A 14,010-nucleotide genomic window follows, 5' to 3' on the forward strand; every position below is an offset into this window, starting at 1 on the left:
AAGACAGTCATTTAGGGCTGTGGCTGCCATCTGGCTATTAAACCACCAAATTATACCACCTTAATTCACAAATGCATAAATTTTACCAAAACTAGTCTTGTCTGAATATGCCTGATATATTTGCTATATCAGTGAAGTGGCAGGCTTAAACCATTTAAAAAGACTCATTCTACTTCATGTAATTATTAACATTATTAACACAGTAAAAATTATTACCATTGTAGCAATTAACTGTATTACTTGTTTTCCTGAACAGCCATCTGAAATTCAGTACTCCCTAGAGAGTTGTCTTGGAACCAGATAGAAAACAAGCAGTGAATACAGAAAACAAGCAGTGAGTGCCAGCTATTGAAAATGCATATTCTGGGTAAGAGTACCTCAGGGACAATAGAAATGTTTTGTGCAACAGACCTTACACAGTAGGTTCTTGGTTTTTCAGGAATGATACAACTGGATAGGAATGTTTGAGAAAAGGATTAGGCAAGAGTTTGCTAAAATGAGTGTTTGCACTATGAACAGTGCCTTGAGCAATGTCACACAAAGATGACAAACTCCACTGAACTGTACATCTGCACTCACACAGTAGCAGATGTTGTTTATTGGCTCTAAAAATAAAGCTCTATTATAATCTCACTCAGAAGGATTGCGTGTGAATATGTGTGTTTAAAAAAAAGATATTTTAGCTATTTTGGTAGGACCTTCAACTTTTTTGTAAACTCGCAATTTGTGACAGGATTGTTTAAAAACTTCGATTTCTTCACTATGGAAGTATATTATGTAATTGTTTAGTGGCATTTAACATTTCTCACTTGTCTAATTTTGCTTTTCATTTTAGTGATGGGTGTCCTGTTGTTTGTGCTATGTGACATGGCCTCCTTAATTTGTTACTAATAGCATAACATAACAAAATTTACAGTAGAATATTCAGACAATTATAATTCCTGGTACTGCCGAGGACATATACTGCCCACAGGTCCTTTTCTGCTTTAGTCTTCAGTCCAGGCATTCTTAAAGCAGTCCAGAAGCTGTTAAGATAATTTAAGGAAAACCAGGACATTTAAAACAAATTACTAAAGGAGACTAGATGTAAAAATAAATAAATCTATAAATACACCAGATCAAAGGAAAAAAATTGTTCTCTTTTTTAACATTACAGTCAAGTATGGTGGAAAACATTTAAGGGTAAGGTACAGTTATTGCCAAGTTAAACATTTTATTCTACTTTTGGCAGCAATGTAATTTTTGATGTCTGGATATTACACAGCAGATTATTCTGGTGCATAGTGTCTGCCAGGCTAATTGTTCAATAGGGTTAAGTATAAGCTTTGGTACTTTCATATACTTTGAGGCAGTCTGGAGTTGGTTTTAAAGCTTTAATTTAATATTTATTTTTATTTAGAGACATAAGAGCGAATAGTAACCAACACTTCTAAGAAATGACAAGTCATTCATTACTACTTACTGGGAAATAAGAGTTATTAAACCTGTAATAAATATAGTACAAATTTTCTCTTAAAAGCAACAAACCTCTCAATTTCATTTAACAGAATCTTGGCAGGGTTTGGACAGAGCTGGTCTGATAGTTTATCTTGCTCTTTAAAAGACAGTACAGCAAACCCAAGAGCCATCTTGGGTGGGTTTTTTTCCCCCAGATCGAAGCCAGTTAAATTGCTCTGGCCATGTTTTTTGATCCTTCCACAAAAGTATAATAAGATCAAAGAAACACGGGTTTGCCTGTGATAGACTTTAATATGTACATTATAAGTACAGAGTGAGCAGCAGGCTTATGTATGCTTCAGCTTATAATTAGTAAGTATTAAGTTGTCATATTTGATCTTCAGTGGTGGCCTCCATTCTTCTTTGGAGGAAACAGTGAATATTCAATGCCCAGAGCAATGATGAAGGCTGCAGCTCCCCACTTGAATCCCCTGGTAAATATTTCTGTTACAGTGATAGGTCTTGCAAAGCCACCCTGGAACCTCCAGGCTTCATTACTAGAAAGGAAAATGAAACCAAAGGAAAAAAGATCAGCGGAGCCACTGTGATACAAATTAACAAGAATATATATATATATATATATATATATATATATATATATATATATATATATATAAGAATGATGAAGGTATTTCAATTAGATAGACGTTGAGGATGTACAATATGTTCTGTCATTCAAGTATCAGGAATTACAAGTAAAGTTCATGACAGGAACTCTAACCCTTACCATATAACTTGAGATACAAGTACTGCCAGCAAACAACACAATTATAGGAACAGAAACACCTCCCTGAAATCATTTAATTGTAACCTTCTGTTTTTACTCTGTAACAAATCAGAGCCCACTAACACTTGCATGGATTGGACTAACTACCAAGGCTAGTCACTGTGCTAGACAGTATGTAGCACAGTCAAATCTTACAATACAGACACAGATAGCTCATCTCAGTTTGGAGGCACCTTCTGTTTCACAATACAACACAGCTGTATGAGAGTCATATGATTTTAAAAAGAAAGACTGAAAAGAAGGTGTTTAGCTTGAGCTACAGAGTATGTGCAAACTTCACACTGTTTTGTCTTGCTCTTTTTGACTTCCATTATTATTGAAACATTAGTCACTGCTCTGACTACAAATATATATTTATTTATAGCACAAGCAGTGTAATCTATGGACATGGGTGTGGTTTGTCTCTTATAGGGACTCAAAAATCCTTAAGAAAAGGAAAAATAACTAAGCAATAAAATAAAAACTGTCATTTTTCGGAGAAAATACCAGGGTGTAAAACAAGGGGGGCAGAAATTTATGTTCACAGATAATCCTCTTGTGTAGATGGATTTTGGGACTCGGGATGAAAGCACGCTGGCATGAAGAGTCTCTTCTAGGTGCCAGTATAGGGCCTAACTGATGTAGACTTAAAGTTTCCAAATATGACATCTTTCACAAAGCTTATCTTGTATTTAATATGTACATTAATGTGCATTTGCCATCAAGGCTGAAAGCAGATTCCCTGTTAAATGAGCTCCTCCCAAAGGGGAGGAAGCTCTGGAGAGGGTGACTTGTGGTGCAAGACATTAATAACACAATCTTCTGCCAGACTACTGAAGCAAGCAGCATGATACTTGAATTTCTCACTTGTTAAGGAAAATTGGCATGATGCTTGTACTGTCCTATAGAATTGACATACTACTTTAGATGAAATTTAAAAAATTCGTAAGGAATCATCTCATGCTTTGTTCCTTATTTGAACCCTGATATGATTGGCTCAATCTTTTACCAAAGGAACAAAAATTTTCTTTTATCTTGGAGGGACAGCAAACATTACAGTCCCTTTTCCAGTGTGTTGTTTTGTAGCACTTCCTGAAATTGGAAGTGTAGGCACTAAAGATCAGGGTAATTTACACTAAACTGTATCCTTTTTGTTTTTAAATGGGAATAAGCCTTTTTCTTGCTGAAAACAATTTTGTTTAACCAAAGGGAAAACAAGCTTATGCTGCTTGTACTCCACAGAAATAGGGGCAAGATAAAAGTGAACAGGCCTGGCAAGTTCTTTAAGGGCTGATATTTGAAGTTATTCTTATCATCACTAAAAGTATGTTTTACTTTATGCTTACATCTTTAAACTATTCCAAAGGAAAAAAAAATAAAGTGCTGTCAACCTCAAAAAAAAAAACCCTTCACAGGTTATAGCATGAAACAACTTTGTAACAGATTATCTATTTGCTCTTCCATTTTTGTTGTAGTGATTCAAAGTAGAGCCTTTTCTATTAAGACTCCTGGAACCTTTTGCTCATGCAACTTTTCCCTTACAGAAGGGCCAGACTACACAGCACAAGACATTTGGTATTTTTATTCCCCAAGATGAAAGGGTGGTTGAACAAAGTACTGCATAATTCATGACATGGGAGAAATACATTAAGCCCTGTTTTAACAGCTGCCTAAATATCTAAAAAGGAGGAGATACTCATTGTAGAGTGAGAGCATGAGAAGTAAAAAGCTGATTCTCCATGATGTCATTCACAGCTGAATGCAATTCCACCCTGTATACATGTACATTTATTTTTTTCAAACAAAGGCCTCCTGCTGTATGTGAGGAATGCTATTCCTACTCAGAAGGTCAGTGCAAGTTCCATCATCTTCCTCAAGACCTGAACACACAATCACCTTGCAGAGAAGGATTATTCACATGTGCAGACCTAATACTACTTAGGTGTTTTAGTAAATGATTGTTGGTCATTGAGCCTGATCTGTGTCAGCAGAAAACATCACAAAGGGCAAGGCTGCCTCCCAAGATGTGCAGACTGGTCAAGGTGATGCAAGGTTTTACTGAAATTCTCATAATTTTCACTGCTTTTACCAAAGAAAGAGTTACCTACAAGGCCAAGATCTGGTTGATGCCCCCAGATGACACATCAGGATGATTTTTGAGGCTCTTGCACTTACCGAGCCCAGGGATCCCTCAGCCCCCTCTGAGCCAGCCTTCTCTGCACCTCCTCGAGGGGAGTCCCCTCCACCTTCCACTGCCTGTAGTCAGGGAGCTCCACTTTGTCATGGCCATGGCCGTGGCCGTGGCCGTGGTCACCTCCGTGTCCCATGCCTAGGGGAAAAGGTCAGGTTGTTACTTGGCAGAGAGCATCATCTTATTTTTATACACTTGCAAAGAACAATCCCCTGTACAGGAAAAACAGGGAGACAACAAGAAGAAACAGAGAACAAAGAGCTTTGTTCTGTAAAACAAAGAGCCAAGGGACTTTATGCTTTGTTTCAGAGCTTGGTGATTACACACAGTAAAGCAAATTTAAGCATTACTGTGCTGTCAGTCACAACCATTGCTACATTCATGGAGCACCTATGTCAACCCTCTGTGCCAGAGAAGAGTGTAAGAAAACCAGTGGTTTCCATGTCTATAAATCCACTTCAGCAACACCAGCCCCCCACTACTTCCAGGCTTTCCAGGATAATCACAAAGAGTTCAGAGTAAAAAATTCTGACTTAGGTGTGGAAAAGCTGTGATTTCTAAGCTCTGAAGAAAAACAGAGACTTGGTTCCTCAGCTCCTTTTCAGCTGCCTCCAGTTCAGCCATTTATAACTGTGACATTCAACAGGGCCAGGAGAGATGCATGGACAAGGAGATGCACCTCACCCGTTACCTGATGAGGCTGAAAAATGTATGCTCTATTTACAAACACCTTGGAGAACTATAAAAATATGAGGTTTCTCTTTAAAATCAGATGTGAAGTGGAACATTTTCAGTGAGATCATGAAGGACCAGAAGAAAATGAGAGCTTTTAAGCTCTTCATTTTCACAAAGCATCCGAGTCTTCTTTGAGCCAGCATTTCCCATTTTAACACATATCAGGTAGCAAAAAACAGATTCACTGCCCTTAACTTTTAGAAAATCGACAGGAATGCAGGACACAGCTTCAAAGCCTGTAACTCCTGAGGATGACTCCAAGCCGTGAAGGCAAGCAGGCAGATTTCCTTGCCTGAGAAAACTTGGAGAGCAGCCTTAACGCTGTCATTACCCGAAAAGCTCCCCCTAAATTAGACGCCAGGTTCCAGCCCTGTGATAGAAACCCAAAGCCTCTCTCCCCCCATATTCACGTTTTACAAGAGAGAAGGTTGTGCCCTGTCGCGCCCACGCCGCGGCCAGCGGGCTGTGCTGCAGCACCGGCCGGGCTCTCTCTGCCAGCAGAACCAGCACAGCTGTGCCTAGAGGTCGGACGGGGCGGGGCAGGGAGGGCACAACGCGCACTGACAGCCACCCCCACCCTCACTCCCACTGCCGCCTGCCCTGCCCGCACACGGGCACCCGTGGCAGCAGCGCGGCCCGGTGCCGGTGCCAGCCCCGCCCGCGGTACCTGCCCGCTCCGCGACCCTGCTCAGGACGCGGCCGCCACCCGGAACCGGAACCCAGCACAGGACCAGCCGCTACAGGAAGCGCGAGCCAGCAACGCAGGTTCCGGGAAGTTTCCGTTCCGGCTCTTCCCGCTGGCCCGGTGCGGACAGGGTGGCCGTGGAGCCGCTGTCAGACCCCTTTCCCGAGCCGCTGTCCCCGCAGCACTCCCGGCACGGCCCAGCGGGACAGGCCCTGCACCAGGAGCGGCGCCACCAGCTCGGGCTGAGGGGCCGGCGGGAAGGAGAAGCGGAGCGGAAGGAGGCCAATCAGTGCGCCGCTTCTTGCGGGGGGCGTGGCCCAATGGGCGGGCGCGTTGCTGAGGTGCGGGGCTGGCGGTGTCTGGAGGTGGCGGCGGAGGAGGAGAGCGGGGTGAGGGGGCGGCGGGGCTTGGGCCGGCGCCGGGAACGGGGATCTCCCGCCCTTCGCGGGTTCCCCCGGGCCGTCTGCGCTACCGGCGCTGCGGGCAGGGACGGAAGCGCCGCAGGGTCTGTGCGTGCGGGGGCGCGAACTGTTCCCAGCACTCGCGCCGGCAGCGCCGCTCGCGGTCCCTCTCCTGCCCCTGCGGTTCCGCTCCCTCTCCTGTCGCCCCTTCCCGCTGCCCTCCGCAAGGACAGCGTCCCCCTCCCCGGTTATGTAAGCCCCGGCCCTCCGCCCTGCTCACCGGGAGCGGTGGCGGGGCCCGGGCAGTGCCCGCTCGCTGCCAGCCCTCGGGGCGCGCTTGGGCAGGGGAAGGAGCTGGGAGAGAAATCGGAGCTCGCAGCGAGCCCGGCTGGCGCCAGGAGCCGAGTTTCGGCTTTCAGTGGGTATGGCTTAAAAGAACATTGGTGTTTATTTCTGTAGGAGAAGCGGGGAGGTGTCCCGAAATCCTGGTAGTGCACTGAAAGGTAAGTGAAAGTGAAGAATTCTTTTGGTAACTGCCTCCTGAGTGAGGCGGTGGCTTGATTTCACTGGGTGCTTGTGTCAGGAGCTCGGCTTTTTGCATGTATGGCTGTGTGACTGTGAAGTGTCAATTGCCTTAGTAGCTGGTTAATTACAATTATTTTTGTGTTTGTCAAACTTGAGCGCATAGTCTGCTTCATCTGGAAAGAGACTGGTAAAAGTTAACTACACAGTCAGTGACTTATAAAGACTTTAATTACTCCTCAGTTGCATACAATACAATATTGTTTCTTTTTAGCATAATACAAACTGTTCTATTAATTTTTGATATTCCTATTAACATGAGAATAAACATTACAGCATGATGCCAGTGGAATTTTGGGGTAGACTGTACTGTCTTTTTCCAATATATTTTGATGGAAATCGACTTCTGGGTTTCAGGGTTTTTTAAAAGGGATATTGGAAGTGCATGAGAAGATTTCCAGGAGGAATGCCATTATCATGTTATTAACAGTGAAACTGTTCTAAATAGAGTGCCATCTGTTTAATCCAGACTGCCTCAGTCTGGTTTCAGCATTGAATGTTTTTCACTGTGGGATAAAGTCTGGAAGATTCAGAGCAGTCTTCTCTCGGGGTGAGAAGACACACATTTGTTTTTCTGTAATGTATGGGGGTTGGAATTGTTGGCTCTTTATTTGTGAGGTGCTTAAATCCCTTTCTTAAAGAAAATGCAGTTCTGTCAGAGACTTGGAAAATATTTCCTGTTTCTTACTGTGGCTGAAAGTTAATGTGTATGTGTCCAAAGTCCAGTGGTGCTGAGGAATGTGTATATTTTTCTAGATTTTTTTTTTCAGTGACCCATAGATATGTCTGATACCAGATACCTCGGTTTTATGCTTTGAGAAAAAGATAGACAAAAAGTCCCAGTTTTATTTATGTTTGCTGCTTTTTTTCTTACTATTTGTATGGGGGGTTGTTTTTGTTTATTTTGTTTTGTTTTCATGGTGCTTGGAAGCCTGACTTGAATATTACACACAAAACTGTGCTGGTATTGCTGAGTCTGTTACCAGGGACATTCAGCTCTGATCACAGAGCATTGGCTCTGTGTGATCTGTTGGGCATGAACATAATTGCTTAACAGGTTTAAAAGTTTAGAAAGATTTTCAGTAGCAGTTTTTGCCTTCCCCCTCACCTCCCAAGTACATATAAACTTATGATAAGAAAAACCATGTGCAATCAGTTGATCTGGTCTACCATGTGTTGCTTCCTGTATTTCCTTTTCTTTCAGTATGGTCTATACTCTTTTAAAAATAAGGCTGCAAATGTGAGGGATGTGATATTTTGGGAATATATTAATCTCTTTGATGCTGTATCCTGAAGTAAGTGAGTCTGCATAATTTCAAGGGGCTTAGAAGTGTTGTTACAGTGTGTTTTGAGAAGGAAGTTTCACCATAATTACAGTGTCAGTCTGGAGAAATCAATAATATGCAGAAGGAAATTACATAAAAGAAGTTTTTATATTGTGTAAAAGAACCCCAACAAACAACTGAATGTCCTCTAGGAAGGAAAGGTCATTGAAACTCCATGTACAAATAATCAGTACATTTTGTGATTTATGCAGTTGGTGGGTTTTTTTGTGTGGTATTTTTATTATTATTAATTAGTTTTGGTGATAATTACTGCAAAGATTTGGTGTTCTAGGATAAAGTTATTTTAGCTTGTATGCAGCCATGCTAGTTATGATTTGCTGGGATTCCTCCTTGTTGTTGTTAAGCTAGAGGAAGGCTGCAGGGTTTCTTGGATAGCTTTCAAAAGTCCATGTTTCCAGCAATTTGTGTTGCTGTGCATTCTGGATGAACAGCTTGTGAGATTCATTATAGGAACCTCTCTTCTCTGCCTGTGCATCCAATATTCCCTCTAGCCCTGGACAGTTTTTGGTGCTATGCTCTTCATAATCCTTTTCTGGAGTAGAGAGCTGTGTGACTGACAGTGGCTTGAACTGTTTGCAGTTTTGAGATGACCAGAAAGGGTTGTGGGGTTGTTGGTTTGGTTTTTTCCCCTAAAATATCAGATACATATTTGAACTAGTTAAATATTGCATCCTTTTCCCCCTGAAATTGCGTGTTACTCCTTGAGGTGCTGTATTAGTAGTCAGTTATGTCACTGGAAGCCTCTTGTCATTTGAATAAAATGGTTAATGCTGTCTTAATTACAAAAGGATGGAAAAGATCCTTTTTTAGTTCACCTTGGTTTCTTTGAATGCTTTTAAAAAAAGCATTCAATGAATGGTGGGGAAGGAAATTATCTTCTCAGGCATCACTGGAGAGCTAAATATTTTATGGACAGTATCACAGTCACCTCTGTTTTAGAGAAGTGATGGGCTGGAGCAGTAGTCTTAGTTTCTTTCTGTTTATGGTGTTTGTTTGCTGGTGGGTTGTTTTTGTTTGGGGTGGTTTTTTTGGGCAACATGAAGACCATTCTTCACAGGAGCAGCCCCACTGGTCTGATCTGTTATTCTCTCCTGAGGCCTAAGGCTCTGAGACCCTGGGGTGTGACAGGATCATTGTTCTGAGTTCTGCTCGCCTGCCACAGCTCAGCAGGTGCTCATCTGACAGCAGGTGCTTTACTCTTGCACTCTTTTCTAGAACATAGGGTTACCCCTCAGGTCAGCTCTCCCAGTCTCAGTGGGGATCATGTGTTGTGTGGATTTTTGTTTCGTGGATATACCTACCATATAAAAACTTTTAACATATAAAACTGTATGTTTTTTGCAGCTGCCATGTTTTCTATTAATAAGAGCTGCACTTCGTGTGGGGTGTCTATAAGTCATGCTCTGTTCTGTTTTGAGCCTGTTACCTGAGAACTTCATGTGATACTCCCTATTTTCTGTGTGAGGAGAGGCAGACCTGTTTGCTCTTTACCAAGCAGTTTAATATGAGTTGAGAATCTTTAAAGACCTGGGTCATGTGTTCCCTCAAAGACTTGTCTGGGCTGGAAAAGAATTTTTGATTCCATTATTTTTCTTGATGCTTGTTTCCTTGTGTTAAGGTATGAATGAATATCAAGAAGTGAAGGTGAAGACTTCCCCAGCTGAGTCTTCTTGAAGGACATCTGTGCCATAGTAATAATCACCAAAGAAATCCCTTTTAGGCAAAACTGATCTGAGCTGAGACAGTCACAAGTAGTTGTATAGTTTGACTGCTACTTCACTCAGTTATTTTCATTTCCAAACAAAGCAAGTGGGAGAAGTAATTCTTGACTTAGTTAATGCTGTTTTCTACAGGTTTTTTTTTGAGTAAGAAAGTAGTTTGAGTTTACGCTTGTATAACTCACTGTAGATAAAATGGCAAGCTAGTTGAATTTTTCTCTCTGCACCTTTGTTTGGATAATTCCTGCTTCTAATAGCAAGACAAATAATTCAAGTGTCTTTTTTTTTAATTTAGTCATGGGACAGATTTATGGAGCGACTCAATGAATCTCCTTTTTTTTTTATAGGATTCTGACTTCAGTTTTTAAGCTTCAAATAAAAGCTCAAGAGGTAGAGGGGCACTTCTGATGAAATAAAATATAGTTATTTAGGAAAAACCCAACTGTAAAACAAAATTCTGTATTGCCAGCCGTGCTACAAAGAAGAGAAACCAAGATCAGGGACTGGGTAAAATAGCGGATAGTTTGCAAACTGTTTCAGTCTGTGCTGCAGATTATCCATAATAGTAAAAACTTTTTATTGTATGATGAATGGCCACACAGCAATTTTTCTTTCTTCTGTTAATGTTACATTTTTCTATCAAATGTAATAAATATGGGCTCAGGGTTCAACAGATGTTTTATTATTAATCAATTCAGATGATTAGTGAAAGACAAAAATACCATTGGTCACTTTTTCAGTCTTCCTTGATTGTTTTCTGTTCTGCAGGCAGTCCAGCTTGCCTCTGCTGCCCCACTGCCTGTGTCAGATGTGCTGCCTTGACCTCTTGGTGTGATTCTGTAGAGAAATACAGATTTTATGGTCAAATTTATAAAGTTTGCCTGAAAGTAGAGAGCCAGTGACATTTGGAAAGAGATCCCACTAGGGGAGAGAAGTGTTTGGTGTATAACTACTGAAAAGTGGTAAACTACTTATTTCTTTATCTCTTAGTAGTGATTATCATTGCTATCATTTGACATTGAAAAACACCAAATTCCCTGTCTGTGTAACGTTGTTCTGCACAGGGCCTGATGGGGATGGTTGGTGCAGTTCAAATATCTTAAAACATTCTTCCAGGAATTCTTTCTGCATATTCTGTGGGCTTTTTTTTTCCTACTGGACAAAGTAGTTCTTGACTTCTCATTTTGTATTGTATGGTTACACAAGCATTTGGCTAGCATTGCAGAATTGCAGAGTGTGTGTTTTTGTGTGTAATCTCCATACTCCAGCTAATCTTACTGTATTTTTATTGTAATTACTGTGATTCTTCAAAAAACTGAAATGGTTAGATCTCCTTTAATGGTGTCTGCATTGTGTATGGTTTGTGAGTTCTTTAAATAGTTCCACGTTGCTGTTCCTCTGAATTCTGCTTAACTGAAATGTGTGACATGGACATTTGTGCAGACTGCATGACTGCAGTTTGCTGATTCATACAGGACAAAATTGATAAGTCTGGAATATCTTTCTGTTTCCATTCCCTATATTTAGTAGTTTATGCATTTTAAATTGTCATTTTATTTTGGGTCTTCCTCCCCTCTTCTGCCTTGCCTTGACCCATATGTGAACTGGAGGAATTATTTGACATCTATCTGGAAAGACAGTGTGAGAATTTAAAAGAATAATCTTATTTTTCATGGCCATTCAGCTGAGAAGATATTGGATTGAAAGCTAATGAGCTGAAATATGTGTAAAATTTACTTGCATTTTTTCCTTCCTCCTTCCTGTCTTAATTTATTTTATTTTTATTCAAATAGTTTGGGTTTTTCTGAGACTTCTGGTGTCTGTTTCTTCTTTAATCTCCTCTTATTTTCTGCCATGTCTTTTCTGTTTCCTTTAGGTTTGAGGATATGTTGAGCTTAAGGAGAGGCTGGAGAGCAGCCCCTCTGCAGGCCTGCCTCTGTTCTGACTTGGAATAGGGCCACAAGGTAGAAAAGCTGATTTAGAAAAGGTTATGAAGAAGTCCATAGTACTTACTCAAGTAACTTTCCTAAATATCCTAAGCACAAGATCACGGAAACACATGGGCATAAGCATAACAGATTTTGTGATAGAAATAGCTCAAGTTAGCTTGTATCTATAAATCTGAATATTGTATTTCCTGCATGTGAAAAATTAGCTAGAATTAGAATTAATTTTTTTAAATATGTGCTTTGTGGAGGTGTGGTATCTTAAGACTGATGTGCCCCATGGGTAAGCTACAGTGGTGATTCCACCATCCCATTTAGCATTGTGATGGCTTAGCATGAGGGTCAATCACCTATTAGACAAGATGTGTTTCAGAAAGTAGAAGGCTTTTATGTAAACTTAGTTATAGAGGGGGTGGAGTGAGCAATTTATCAAGCACCCTGGTACATGCCATCAGAGGAGGGCAAAGAATGAAAATCTAAATGCTCAACTTTGAGTTCTGATATCTGTTTATTACTCTGGGTTAAAGATATACTTTTTTTTGAAAGGATACTTGATGCTTCAGTGTATCCCTGTGCTCCCTCATGCTTTAGGGTTGGAAACACATCCAGTTAAAAATAGTAATTAAAAAAGCTCCCTACCTAGAATGGATATTGTACTTTAGTATCTGCAGCAGTGGGATAGACAGATGATGGGTGAAGTCCATTTACTGTAGTGATCTTACACAAGAACTGATTGAGTTTGAGTGATAGTCATGTGCCCTTTTACATAGAAATGTAAGGCATGCTGACAAAGGATTTATCCCAGCACAAGCTCATATTTCTTTGTGTAACAGTGGAGAACTTTCCATTCCTTTTTTTTTTTTTTAAGATGTTTTGTTGAGCCAAAAGAGCATAGAGATGTAAGCTAAATATGGACACAGAGGGGAGAGCAAGGAGGCTTTAAATGTGAACTGGAAAAATTACTAGATCTTTATGCCTGTGGGTTTGGGTTTTTTTAAGGTGCTTGTTTCTTGATCTTAGCATAGAACAGGCCTTAGACAAAATTGCTGAGCTTCCAAAACTGCTTCTAGATGGTTAATTATGTATTTGTTCTGTTTGGTAGTTATGTAATTGACAAACCACCATACTTGATGGTCTCCAGTGTTGCATCTGTGCAATAAATAGTAGCATCTTTAAACTTCTGGAGGTTACTAAACCATATTTGTGGCAATTTCTTGGGAAGAGAGATGCTAATTTTGTTAGACTTCATATGAGCCATTCTGATAGTTTTTCTCATGTTAATGGACTGCTGCAAATTGCAGTGCAAATCTTGCCATGTCAGGGTGGCAGAAGCTTCATGAAAATTTCTGAAACAGTTCTGTGTTAGCTATGGACATACAAAATAGGGGTAGGAGTCTTGGACTGAAGGGTCAGTTGAATGCAAATAGAAAAGAAATAACTAAACTACTAAATGGATTTAAGCTAAGCATTCATAAACTGTTTATTTTCACAACCATACTGTGACAGCAGCCTTTCCTTAAAATTACAGGTGTCACATGCATTGCATGGTTCTCCATTGAACAGGCTGCTGCCTTTGCTTACCTCTGTGTGTCTCACAAGACTTATTTCATGTGTTCTGAGTCTTCAGCTGTGCCTTCATCCATGCTCGTGTAAACACCACCTGAGTTTGAGAAGCCTCTGTTTATCTGTTGAATAAGAAAACTTCCTAGCTTGCTTTTTGTTTGTTTGGGGAGAGGGAGAGAACAAGATTTTCTTTCTTCTCTCTACAATTTGTCTTAGAAGTTGAGACAGCAAATAAAAATTTTAAAACAGTTTAGGCATGGCTTGTTGTCTTTGTGTCTCCAAAGGACCAATTGCAGAAATAACTGAGATGCTCTTTTGCTTGTGCAGGTGTTGGGTGGACTTGGACTATGCATGGTCATGTAAAAACAATTGCTGCCTTCAGAATGTGCACCTTTTCTGCAGCTGTGGTGAAAATACTCCTGCAGTTATCCCTTGTGGGTGCAGAAATGAAACTGTGTTGGATGTTGCAATTTGTGACTTTGTTGCATTTGTTTCCTCAGCCATAGAAAAATGTTACTGGGGCATCTGGGTGTTTAAATCATTCAAATGGTAGCTGTGTTCCACATACCTTGTGTTGCAG

At 40.7% G+C, this 14,010-nt stretch overlaps 2 protein-coding genes across 5 annotated transcripts in view; one reads left to right on the forward strand and one right to left on the reverse strand.

Annotated features, from left to right (window-relative positions):
• Positions 1-1,729: 1,729 nt before the first annotated feature.
• Positions 1,730-6,021, reverse strand: NDUFB3 (NADH:ubiquinone oxidoreductase subunit B3). Its single transcript, XM_009088092.4, has 3 exons — positions 5,857-6,021; positions 4,439-4,592; positions 1,730-1,994 (listed from the first exon to the last, which is right to left on the reverse strand). Exons 2-3 carry the CDS (start codon positions 4,588-4,590, stop codon positions 1,838-1,840), a joined length of 309 nt encoding a protein of 102 aa, XP_009086340.2. The 5' UTR covers positions 4,591-4,592; positions 5,857-6,021; the 3' UTR covers positions 1,730-1,837.
• A 114-nt stretch (positions 6,022-6,135) lies between these two features.
• HYCC2 (hyccin PI4KA lipid kinase complex subunit 2) overlaps positions 6,136-14,010 on the forward strand; it is a 49,327-nt gene continuing 41,452 nt past the window's right edge. For 2 of the 4 annotated variants that reach the window (XM_050976918.1, XM_030240142.2), the window contains exon 1: positions 6,270-6,778. The gene's annotated coding sequence lies outside the window, so the exon portion shown is untranslated. The other 2 variants (XM_018911643.2, XM_018911642.3) reach the window with 2 other exon arrangements.

The sequence above is a fragment of the Serinus canaria genome, chromosome 7, assembly GCF_022539315.1.
Source record: "Serinus canaria isolate serCan28SL12 chromosome 7, serCan2020, whole genome shotgun sequence".
NCBI lineage: Eukaryota > Metazoa > Chordata > Aves > Passeriformes > Fringillidae > Serinus > Serinus canaria.

What these genes read in the sequence shown, in the direction of transcription:
- NDUFB3 (XM_009088092.4), bottom strand. Translation starts at nt 4,590, where the DNA reads ATGGGACACGGAGGTGACCACGGCCACGGCCACGGCCATGGCCATGAC. An exon ending in CTGAGGGATCCCTGGGCTCG is followed by an intron (nt 1,995 to 4,438) that starts GTAAGTGCAAGA and finishes TTTCCTTTCTAG; the next exon opens with TAATGAAGCCTGGAGGTTCC.